The sequence below is a fragment of the Candoia aspera genome, chromosome 5 (genome assembly GCF_035149785.1).
Source record: "Candoia aspera isolate rCanAsp1 chromosome 5, rCanAsp1.hap2, whole genome shotgun sequence".
NCBI lineage: Eukaryota > Metazoa > Chordata > Lepidosauria > Squamata > Boidae > Candoia > Candoia aspera.
This window is the reverse complement of record NC_086157.1, coordinates 30,222,658-30,235,193: the sequence shown is the minus strand read 5'-3', so window position 1 is coordinate 30,235,193 and position 12,536 is coordinate 30,222,658. Positions and strand designations below refer to the sequence as shown.

The window sequence follows — 12,536 nt, the reverse complement described above, 5'->3', positions numbered from 1 at the left end:
TTTCCCAGTGAATTAAAAAATGTCTAAATGTTCCTAATACTGCCTAGTTCATATCAAGGATAACTCCAGAAAATTCCTGGGGCTTCCATTTAAAGCAGCGTTTTTCAGTTTGAAGCTGTGGAAGTCTGACTTGAATTTTTTTTTTTAATTTGCTGATTGGCTTACAGCAATGAGACAAAGTTTGTTTCTGGTGCCTTACATTCTGTGTTTTCCTTCAAGACTAGCCCTTACTAAGGCCACAGTAGAAGCAGCATGTGCAGATGACTTCGATACTCCCAGGGCTATTCGTGCAGTTTTGGACCTCATTCACTATGGCAACAGACAGCTTAAAACCGTCACTAAGGTAACCCATTAGGACACAAAGATCAGAAAGCGACAGTTGTCTACAGCTCTGTACTGACAGATCGGTGTATTATTTTTCTAGAATAAGCCATCAGGAAAAAGAAGCAACACATTTCATTCCAATAACAGGCATTTACCCAAACTGCATTTACAGAAAGTCAGAATTGAATTTGTTGTGCTTTAAATTGCCCAAATTTTATTTTGGTCAATGATGTGCTGGATTTGTAGACAGCTTATGAAGGATGCCGTTTTCTCTGCTATTCACAGTATTTTCTTATTTCTCATTCCAGAGAGGCCTTCCCTATCTCCCCTCACCAAATGTTAGTTGATTGTGAAGGCTTTTTAAGGCTTTCTGTGCACTTGTGCACAGCTTTGTAAACCAGGGGTCCCCAAACTCTTCAGCTCATCGACCCCTTCATGAAGTTTCAGATTGTTCATCACCCCCAAACATTTATAATATGAAAAAAAAAAAATGCTACTTTAGTTAATCATACTATGAATAACAACAACATTGACACCTTGGATAGTCCCACTGACCCCTGGGGTTGTTGAACACTTTGGGGAACCCTGTTGTAGACAGACTGGTTTGTCTTCACTGGTTTGGAATTCTGGTTTGTTTTAACATGACTCTTGAATATATTGAAGTCTGCTGCTCTCCCTTATCTGCCTGACCTCCATTCCGCTGTTGGCTTTAACGTATACATACCTCCTCTTGGACAGAACTGTCAAAAAAATGTTTCTCTTCTCCACCCCCACACTTGTGGTTTTCCCCCCGGTACATACAGTAGGTGACTCTACCATCTACTTTTGCTGTTGCTTTCATCCCCATCAGGCTGCTAAGCTTTACTGCCACAGTACTTTTGATGACAAAGGCAGTAGAAGCTGTTTCCTTCTGAAGGGCAGTTTGGTAAGGCACTGTAGCGATGAACAAGGTATAGGAAAACAGATGAAATAAAGTGCTCTTGCTAGGACTGCGCAAAACCATTTGGAAATGTATTTTGCCAAGGTGTTTTCTCAACCTACTGCTTGAAGCGTCAAGCATACCTAATCTTCATGATGTATGTTTCCTGTACATATATATTTTCTCCCTCTCAGTATGTATGAATGCTTTTCTCACAATCCCTGCTCCCCCACTACAATCCTTATAAAATTTCAGATGTTACTTCATACCAAGTTAGACTTCAGATAATAGAAGGTGGATAAATCTGGTTTGCCCTGTGGCTTTGCAGATGAAAGCTTTACTCTTTCATTCTCTCTCCTCAGTTTCTAAGACTTCATACAGTGTTGCTTGTATGCTTTTGGATTTGTGTTTGGAATCATCAAAGCTGTAGATGTATGTTAAAGGCTAAAACTGAGGCTGAATTTGCCAATCCTAACCTTGATACTTCGATTGGGCTCTTGTACAGAATTACAGAATCTCTAGCCAAAGATGGGCCAGTGTGTAATACACAATATAATTGTTCAGCTTTTTCTCCGTTGGTGAAAAAGCTTTGGCAAAAGCTATAATTATAAATAGTAGAAGTCTGCTGGTCTTAGTTTCTGTGAGTTCACTCTGCAGTTAAATTTTAATAACTTCCTTTGCAATAGTTAGGCATTTTTAAACATGGTTTTAAGAGAACTGTTTTTATGTATTATCAGGTTGCCCCATCTACATTTTATTTGTAGCTCACCTTGCTACTGTTAAGGGTTTTCCATTCCTGTACAGAGAGAGTTTAGGAAAGATTTAAGTAAGATAAGGCAGTTTCTGCAAAGCTGCTTTCCAAAATGGTAGGAAAATGGTTCATTTTCATCTTGGGTTCATGTGCCAGAAGCCTTGGTCACCAAAGTGACCTGTTTCAATTACATCAGCTCTTTCTTTGTGCCTCTTTCACAATCAGGAAAACAGGTCCCCTAGAAGCGCCATTGTGTTCGGAGCCATCATCTCCTACATGGTGGAATTTTTTAACATGGTCGGGGTCACCCTTACTGAAAGTCAGGTAAGAGGCTGCTATAAAAGTGTGTTCATTAAGACTGTTCCTGTGGGCTTATCCCCCCAGGCATATACCCAATTGTTTGCCAGGGCTTTTGGGCTGTGTGGAAACAGATTTCTTCTTGGTTCCCATTGTTAAGAATTATATGTTTATAAACATAAGATGCTGCTGCCACTCTGGGCAATCCCTTTCTTCTGAAGAGCAGCAACAGTTGAAGACTTTAAGAACAGGGAGCATTGTTTTCTTGCTTTCAATGGAACCAGAGATTTTAAGCACAGGGGATTTTTGTGAGCTTCCCAGTCAATCTCTATTCCACAGTGAAAAATGCAATTTTGTAATCACCTCTTCACTTGATCTTACATATGAGTGCTGCACTGTTTGCTACATCTGAACTGTTTTCCTTGCTGGGATTTTGTTAGCTGTGAAGCTGGTCTTAATTTAAAATTGGGAATATGCTTTGAGATTCAACACTCTTCGCTGTTGCATCATTGCTGTTATAACTGATTTTCTGTTGCATGCATGTAACATCATCGGTCTTGATTTTAAGTTTACAGTTATTATTAATTTCATTTTATACTGCTGATCCTCCAAAGGCACCCAGAGTGGTGTACAGTAACAGTGAAAACCAATCTTCAATCAAAACACAATTATGATTTATAGGTTCCTGCTGAACACAAGCATTCAGCTTTGCTCTCCAGTGTGATAGACGAACTTGTAAGCTTCCGGATCAAAGTGCGCCGCTTTGCTCTTGCTGCACCTGCGGCTGCAGGAGGTACGTCTGCCCAAAGTGCTGACCTCTCAGAAGAAGTAAAATGGCAGCAGAAAGAGGAAAGACAGCAACAGTTGCAGGAGAGAACGCCCCTTCTGCAAGCATGTGACCGCCTTCGTCAAGACTTGACTATATATGGTATCAACATAAAGGTTGGTCTCTGCATTACCCAAATTCTGCTTGCTGGTCATTTTTATTTTACTGACTGTGTGGGCTGGCCTAAGAATAAAGCTCCAGCTGTACTTTTCCTTCACACCGACAACAGGCAGTGTTTTTTTTTTTTTTTTTTTTCATACTATAATATATTAAAAAAAAAACTAAGAGCAGGTCTGAGTTGAATCCCTATGTTTGACTGAAGAATGCCATCTCTCAGTAATGCTGGCCTAGGTTCAGCTGCTTTTGCAGGTGTTCTAGATGGGAGCAGTGTGGTGAAGCATTGGAGAGGCTCCACTGCTCTCAAGTCTCACTGGGAAATTTTAAATATCCAGGTACTCCTGTAATTGCATTGTAGAAAGAAAGGGAGTAGGGTTAGCGTTAGAAACGTTCCACAAATTTGCCTGTTCATTTTGGTTTTTTTTTTTAAACTGCTTAGAATACTAGCATGGGTGGCCAGGGGTCTTTTTTTAAAGATTATTTTTTTTAATGTTTAATTACAAAAAAAAGGAGAAGGAAAAAAAAACACATTAAGTGCTTTAACAAAAAAGTGAAAGAAATACAAAGGAAAAAACATGTTAATATATCCTAAGAGGAAACAATTACAATTCTATACTGTATATACTTATCTAATGCAACTATTTTTCAGGTACTTACTTATTGTACATATGAGGTCACTCTTAACGTCTTTAGGGAGAACGGGGAGCTGTAATAAGCTAAGTGATAATGCAATGGGGGTTGGATATTTGCTTTTTAAAATAGAGGACTAAGCTCCACTAAAAGCTAAGGAGTGGTATATTCACTCTCATTGTATACATATTTATGCAATTCCTTCTAAGGGAGAAAGCCAGATAAAAGATGAACATAAGCCATATGGGGAAACCATTTTTACTGGAAATAAAGATACCTGATTTCAAAATTATTCCAGTGTAACATATGATCAGTATTGATACTGCATTCCAAAAACTGCTTAGCGTAACAATTATTGGGAGTTATTTTGCTAGAGCCCATATGAGGGCAGATAGGTTGTTACTGGGAAAAAGTAGAGCTCATAATTTAATCAAGTATGTCAAGCTATGGGAAGCTTAAAGGATGAAATAAGGTTTACATGAAATCTAAAATGTATCAGTGAAATATTACACTCAAGACAGAAAATACTAAAATCATAGAAAAGAACACAAGAGATCCAACATACTGCAGTCTTAATAGGTTTTTATTTTTTCCAAAATAGCATCGTCAGTAAGAAATCAGGTGTTCTGAGCTTGTACTTTAAGTGCTAATTCTGCTTTGTTCATACAGTCAACTTCAGTAAATAATTCCCTGGACTAACATTGAGTTTTGTGAATCAGTGATCCTTGCCTTAAACACATAATTGCACAAGTGAATTTTTTTTCCCATCGTTCTGGAATGATACGATCGCATGAAAAATGTGGGATTTGATCTAAGCCATTTGCTAAAAGCCTAAGTGAAACACTGAAAGTCTGAAGTTTGCCCAAACCTGAACTTTTTAACTAAAATTTGATTTATTCAGCTAATGTTTTTATAATTGAATGACAGCTCTCATAACCAGTGTTTAACTTCCACAGATTAAATAAAGCTGCAAAAGTAATACTATGGGAAGCTATTTTCTCCTATTTGAACTTGCACCTGAACTGAGGGCTAAAATAAGTGTTGATATTTCTGGCTAAGCATGCTTAGATTTGTATACAGGACTTCCAAATTCTTGATTTATAAAAGGAAATAGAATGCAATTCGCTGCTCTTTCTCTCCTACCCCCACCCCATTTCCCAAAATATCTGTAGGACAGAAGTACTACTTCTACATGGGAACTTGAAAAAATCAATAATGACCTGGAAAAGCACTGATGAAAAGATGAAGTGGAGTGATTATAATTGATTATTTTTTTAAAAGCCAGACTGATAAAGGATCCTGTCCCTTGGATTGCTGGACTTCCATTCCAAAGCAACCTAAATAAAGTATTGTCAAACATTCTACTCAGTGTTGTGATTTGGGGAATACAAGTGTTGATTCACTGATTTCTCTCTCTCTCTCTACTTCACTGCCTGTGTCAGAATTCAGTTGCTTCAAATGAGTCTTCTAAAGTAATAGTAATTATCTAGTGAAACCTTTGTCAGCTCTAATGATTCAAGAGTTGATTTGCTTATTTTACTGGCTGTTGTAATCATATGGTTGGAGTGACCTCTTTACATATTCACACTTTATGAACAATTTTGACTGTAACATAGCTGAAGAAAATAGGATTTAGTTTAACATCACCAGAAGTACCAAAGGAAGTGAATTTTTGAGAATGGGGCTGTTATAGATGGTATATTTAAACAGCAAAAGTTGTTACAATAGTCTACAGGCTATTTTGTCAGCATTAGCAGAATTTCACATCAGATTTAGGCTTGCTTTAACAGCTTTTCTTTGGCTGACACCAACAAACGTTTTAAGACCTGAAGCACAGAGCATGGTCTGTGGAAACTATAGCTGTCCTCAGCACGTGCCTTGTTCCCCACAGTAGAAGGAAACATCTAGGTGAACAGATAGAGGCAATGGGAAAGCAGATACCTTTAGGCTTTTAGAATATGGCATTTTTTTAAAAATGAGTGTGTGGAAAAGTTGGAATAACATAAACAGGGTGGAAAGTGTAGAAGCAAGGAGCATAAGGAAAGAGAACCTGAGAGCATTCCCAAGAATAGGCAGGTCCCATATAGTATCTGAGGTGCTCTCTGTTGGTTCATTCCCTCAAAAAGAGGAAAGACTAAAGTTTCGACAGAGTACTAAGGATACAGTGCTTGCCTGGAAAACGTTGGATGAAGCTGCTTTTCAAAAAGGCTCTTCTGCCTTTGCCACTGTAGTCCCACATGAATGACCATGTGGTGCTTTCTGTGACTGATGCCACTTGATCAGGAACAGAAAAGCCTTAGACTTACTCTGCAGAATTCCCTAGGGCTTGCATGCATCCTTTTGAAATGTTGCTATGGACATTTCTCTTAATGTACTCTATTCTGATTCATGTCGCCTGTAGAAAAGCAAGCAAAAGAATGAAGTGATCACAATAAACATTCTATTTACAAATTTGGCAGGCTTATTTTAGGGGGGTTCTCTATGCTGTCTACCTTTCCCTAATTCCTCATGAAAAGCACATACACAGTCATGTAAAAAAGTAAGTACACCCCATGTAGTTTTTTTTTCTTTTTAAACACACACATGTGGACATACCAACATTTTCAGTATATAAAGGTGATGTAATTGAACAAAAAAATGAAAATTGACTTTGCAATGATTTATTCAACAAAAAATTAACAGAAACGCCATTTCCTTCTGTGGAAAATGTAAGTACAGCCATGGCTCCAATACCTGTATTGCCCTTTAGCAGAAACCACCGCAAGTAGGCGTTTCTTAGAACTGTCTACTAATCCCTGACATCAACTGGGAGGAATTGTCCAACTCCTCCATGCAGAATTTTTTCAGCTGTGCAATGTTTGAGGGATTTCTTGTATGCACAGCCTATGTCCAGTCACCCCAGAGCATCTTGATGGGATTTAGATCTGGATTTTGGCTTGGCCATTCTGGAACCTTCCATTTCTTTTCTTTTTTTCAGCCATTGCAGTGGATTTACTAGAAAGTTTAGGATCGTTGTCCAATTGCTTGGCCATATTTTCAAAACCCTTCCCAGACTCATAGGCATTTATAGCCACCTTTCTGAATGCCTCAGAGAGCTCTTTTGATCGACATGTGGTGATACACACTTCAACAACCAAAAGCAAATCAAACTAAATGTTTTTAATAAGGCAAATTTCTTCCTGTTCCTCTATCACTATGTTCTAATCATTGACACCTGCTCTGTTAGACCCAATTCTAATTTTAGGGTATTTGAAGTAGAGATAAATGTAAGGGTTTATTTTTCTACATACAAAACTTGCATTTATGTTAAATTACACAAGGAACTACAAAATGTAAATGGTGCATATTTGTTACATTATATCCCCTTTATCAATACTGTATTGTTGAAATTCAAGTATGTTGAAAAAGTCAATTCAATGGGGTGTACTTATTTTTTTACATGACTAAGCGTATTTACATTATCTGCACTTTTGGCACCCAATCTTGGGAATACCTTACCTGTTTTGCAGTTTTCAAAAAACAGTAAACAAATGTTATCAGAAGAGAAGAAACTGCTTTGCACTGCAACTTCAAAAAGAGAAAATGACCAACGTATTGTCCACTTTTAACCTGCGAGTTGTCTAGTGCAGCTACTGTAACTCAAAGGCCTTCTTGCAAGCTAAACAGCTTATTTTGTGTGCATGCAGAGTGCGTAATGTGTACAAATACCCAAATGGAATTACTGATTTTGTCTGTGCTTCCCAGTCTCCAGACTGGCTTGAATAAGGAAAATCATGCTTTATGGTTTGACCCTAAACAAAAGTTTCTTATGTACCTCCTTGCAGCAAAGAAGAGAAGCAGGAGCAGGATTTATCTCTAGGGGCCTGCCCACAGCTCCATGACTCCTTTCTATTTCTCCTAACCATTTTGGTCTTTAAATCTACCATTTTGGTCTTTAAATCTACTACAGTAATTTCCCTCTTTCTGTTCCTTTCATAGAATTGCCAGTAAGTTTGCTGAAGTGAAGAACAGTGTTGTTTGTTCCCATCTCACCCTGCCACCTAATGCACTCTGCAGGAATCTGACAAATAAGCTTGTTCCAAGTGCCAATCTCGGTTTTATGGGGATTACAGTTGTGGCTGAGGTAACTGCAGCCATTGCTTGGCATGGAACTCAGTCTCACAAATTCCCCTTCTGTTGCAAAAGCTAAAAATTGCTCATCTGTGAGTATACAGCCACTGATGTTTAATTCCTGTATGGGCTACAAGCTGTAAGAACATACCTGCGACAGAACGATTAGCTAAAAATAAGTTCATAGATACTCAATAGTAATAGAAAATACTTCATTCCTTTTGACTTCATATGACTGGGTGGCAACATGGAACCAGGAGCCCTAATATAGTTGCAAACACTAGTTTGGGCACCCAGCAAGCTTCCTGAATCTGATTTTTTTTACATTTTCTTTATTAAATAGGAAACTGGCATGCTGCAGAACAAGTGCCTTGACATCTTTATTTTCAGGAATGCCTCCAAACTCCAAATGGGCCCCATCTGCACAGGAAAAAAGCTTATTGGGTAACGAGGCATCCCTATGGGGCTAGAAAAATCATAGGTGACATTCCAATAACCAGGTGCTTTGTACTGTTTACATCACCAGGGCAGCTATTTTCTGAATGAGCACACCTATTATACACAGGTACTGCCAGTTTATGAATAAATTAATCCTTACATATTCTCCTCCTGCAGGGAGAAATGAAAATTACTGCAGTGATGGGCCAAGTAATGCCATTTAAAAAGGAAATGCCAGTTTACTACCTTGTAACAGATTCATTAGCCAGGTGAGGATGAACAAATACTCACTACAGTTATTTCAATCTGTCATTTTTATTTCCTCAAAAGAAACTGCTACAGCTTCAGAAAATTTCAAAAGTAAATCTTTATACACTAGTGAACAACATAAAAAACAGGCAGATTTAATGGTGTAGTTATTCATCCGAGCCATCTGAAAAATTGGACATTTGGTTCCCTACAAATTTAACTTAAATGTTCTCCTTTCTCATAGCTCAGCTTTAATGATGGTTGCAATTTTATGTATTAACACAGGAGAGCTCTGGTACATATTAATTGAAAACAGTATCTACAGTATGGTTAACATCTTCCTTATGCCAAAACACTGCTATGACTTCAACAACACAGGGAATCCATTCCAACACCCACAAATGAAAAGTCTTGGATGGGTTCAGTTGACTTGCCTCTCATCCTTTTGTACCTCAAATAGCTTCAGATTGTACAATGGAGCAGGCATGAGAAATAAAAGGTCTAGATGCAACTTGCCTGTCCTATTGTAGGTTCCCTTGAACATGCAAGAAATAAAAATTTGCATTGGATGATTTGAATGTGGATGCTGAGGCATTCAAAACTTCTTGTATGCCGTAACATCCTAGTTACCTACACAGGTAGGAAGAATAGTTACTGAGTTTGTCTGCAGTTTTCTGGATGCAGGAGCACAATATGGGAACTGCTTCAGGCAGATACCGGTTTTTGAAATGTTTTTGGTTTCAGGGAAACAAGCTCTTTTTAGAGACAATTCAAAAATTCAGAAAAAAAATCATTACACCATTCTGTACAATCAGAAGCAAGGCAGAGGCCCACAGGTAGTTTTTTCCCTGCTGTTCTATTTTTCCACATATACTAGAGCTATCCCTCACCCGTACTTCCAAGTAGCAGAACCTGTATCTTTATTTATTTATTTATTTTTATGAGCTGGTGCTCTGAACTTTGATAGAACCAAAGAAGAGAATACTCTTTTAATATAAAGAAAACAAATGTATTGTTCTGAGGTAGAATTCTCAGTGCATCCAAATGTTAACCATAAGCACTGAATTTATACAGAGCAATTTCCTGCTTGCACAAAGAAAGTTGGCATTAAATGATGTTTAACTACCATACCATGTAACAAACCCCAACAGCAACTGTCCCTATACAAAGAGGAGTGCTAATTTAGCACTAGAGAGTATAGGCTAAGGCTTAAGTTGTCCATATATATCCTTTGGAATAAGCTCCACTGAACTGTCAGACATTATTTCTGAGTAAATATGCATAGTAGCAGGCTGCTAATCATTCAAGTAAAAACCAATGATATTCTGTCATCTTTCTTTGCAATCTTTTAAAAACCATTATTATGAGGTGAAACTGCTGAAGTCAAACTATTTAGCTCACCGCTCCTATCAAATTAAGTTGTTCATTCAGCAAAACTAACAGGATACATTTAGGGCAGCTGAATGCTCCTCTTGGATGGTTCCACAGCCTTTATTACACTGATGCTGAATGCTAGGAATAAATTGCTACTGAGCTTTGAACTATCTTCTCTCTATGTTGCAGTCTGCTGTGGGCTGTGTGACCTTATTGTGCAATCTAAGGATAATCCTTCACTTTTCATTTTTGAATCACTTTATGCTGGTGACTTTTTCCCTAAAAAACGTGTCCACATGTAGTAGTATGTTACAAGGTGATTTTTTAATGCTAGTATAAAAGCATGAAGGGCACTTTCTACTGACAGCTGTTTCTGTGCAAAGACTGTGGGACCTATGTAAGAGCTGCTCATGGTGAATTGTTTCTAAAGCACTCCCCCTTTTGTAATATAACCTGAACTTCTTTTTCCCAATTCTAAGTTTCTCCACAAATGATTTGGTTTTACAGTTGTACTCAATATTATTCAACCCCCATTGCAGGTTGATTGACAAAATGTACAGACTTTCAGCAAGCATCTTCAGTACTTAGTAGACAGGCCCACAACTAGGGTCTCTGTCACCCAGGGCAAACATGGATTCCGTGCCCATTTTGGCGCCTCCCCAGCGCAGCGCCTGGGGCACATGTCCCACTTGCCTCCCCCCCCCCCCCGTTGCGGTCCTGTTAGTAGAGCACCCTTTTGCTGTTATGACCTGCTGCAAACAAGATGCATAGCCAGACACCAGCTTCTGGCAGCGTTCCTGAAGAATCTTAGCCCATTCCTCATGAGCAATGGCCTCCAGTTCAGTAATATTCTTGGGTTTGCATGCTGCAATCGCCTTCTTCAAATCCCACCAGAGATTTTCTTTGGGGTTCAAGTCAGGTGACTGTGATGGCCACTGTAGAATCTTCCAGGACTTCTTCTGCATCCAAACCTTAGTGGAATTTTATGTATGCTTTGGATCATTGGACCTGTTGGAAGGTCCAATGATGCCCAAGCTTCAACTTCCTTACAGATGGCATGACATTTTCTCCTAGGATTTCCTGATACTTCAATGAATCCATCTTGCTGTCCACACGCTGCAGGTTTCCATTGCCAGAGGCTGCAAAGCAGCCCCAGAGCATCACCGAGCCACCACCATGCATTACTGTAGGCAGAGTGTTCTTTTCAGCATATGGTTCTTTCTTCTTCCTCCAGACATACTGCTGATCCATCGGGCTGAAAAGGTCCAGTTTTGTTTCATAGCTCCACAGAACAGAATCCCGAAACTTCTGTGGCTTATTGATATGATTTTGAGCCTATTGGAGCTGACTTTTCTGGTGCTTTTGAGTCAGTAGTGGTGTATGTCTTGGATGGAAACCTTCTGTGTTTAGTACATGCCTTACTGCACTCACTGAAACCTCAGTGCCTGTGGCCACCAAGTCTTGCTGCAGGTCTTTTGCAGTCACTCAAGGGTTTCTCCCAACCTGCCTTCTCAGAAATCTGGTTGCAGCCATTGACAGCTTCCTTTTTCTGTTGTCCAGGTAGTGTCACCACTGTTCCTTGAACTTTTAACTTGCGAACTATGCTTCCAACGGTGTCTCTAGGAACATTCAGTGCCTTCGCTATCTTTTTGTATCCTGTTCCTTGTTTGTGAAGGGCAATGATCTCTTCTCGTACCTTTTTGGACCATTCTTTTGACTTAGCCATACTGCATTTCTACCATGCAGTAAACATGACACTCAACAAACCCCTAGCCACTTCGGGTATTTCATGTGTTCCAGATCAAGCACACCTAGTGCAACTAATGAAGCCCTTGATAAGTTGCATCAGGTGTGCTTGCAACAACACATTTTGCATACTGTATTTGTGCTGTTGTGATGGATTCTATTCAGGGGGTTGAATAATTTTGAGACTGGAGAAGTCATGATAAGTTGCATTTTCAGTTGACTTTGGGGACACCACTTGAAGCATTCGTTGTGTTGAGCTATTTTAATTGCTTTTGTTTGATTTGTTCATTGCAAACAGCTGAAAGTCTGTACATTTTGACAATCAACCTGATTTGCAATGGGGGTTGAGTAATTTCTTTTACAACTGTATGTCCTAAACTAGCACTGAATAATAGATGAAGCTTTAATACATTCAGCTAAATAAATTCTACTTTTACATGCCATGATCTACAGATTCTTGGTGCTGCTTTAAAACAAAAACTAGCGATGCATTTCCACCACCGCCCCTTTCCTTTTGAGAAGGAACAAAAATTAGTGTCTTTATAGACCAAGGACTCAAAGGCATATTGCATGCAGTCTCTGCTCAAAGACAGCATATCTCAAAAGTGGCATACTAAGTGTGCAGAACTGAACCCCTGCAATCGTTCTGGGAGAACAAAACAAAACTGATTCCTGCAAATCAAATTTAGGAAGCTGAGCTGGTGGAAGAATATTGTGACACAAGTCAACCAAAGTTAAGTACTTTAAAATCCCAT

The 12,536-nt window shown here is 39.0% G+C and overlaps 1 protein-coding gene across 4 annotated transcripts in view; it reads left to right on the top strand.

The window, feature by feature from the left end:
• CARS2 (cysteinyl-tRNA synthetase 2, mitochondrial) overlaps nt 1-5,226 on the top strand; it is a 34,204-nt gene extending 28,978 nt beyond the window's left edge. For all 4 annotated transcript variants that reach the window (XM_063304842.1, XM_063304844.1, XM_063304845.1 and 1 more), the window contains exons 12-15: nt 220-343; nt 2,220-2,318; nt 2,973-3,233; nt 5,037-5,226. In XM_063304842.1, coding sequence (XP_063160912.1) covers nt 220-343; nt 2,220-2,318; nt 2,973-3,233; nt 5,037-5,099 — 547 coding nt within the window. In that variant the 3' untranslated portion in view covers nt 5,100-5,226. The remainder of the gene's footprint in view (nt 1-219; nt 344-2,219; nt 2,319-2,972; nt 3,234-5,036) is intronic.
• Nucleotides 5,227-12,536: the final 7,310 nt, after the last annotated feature.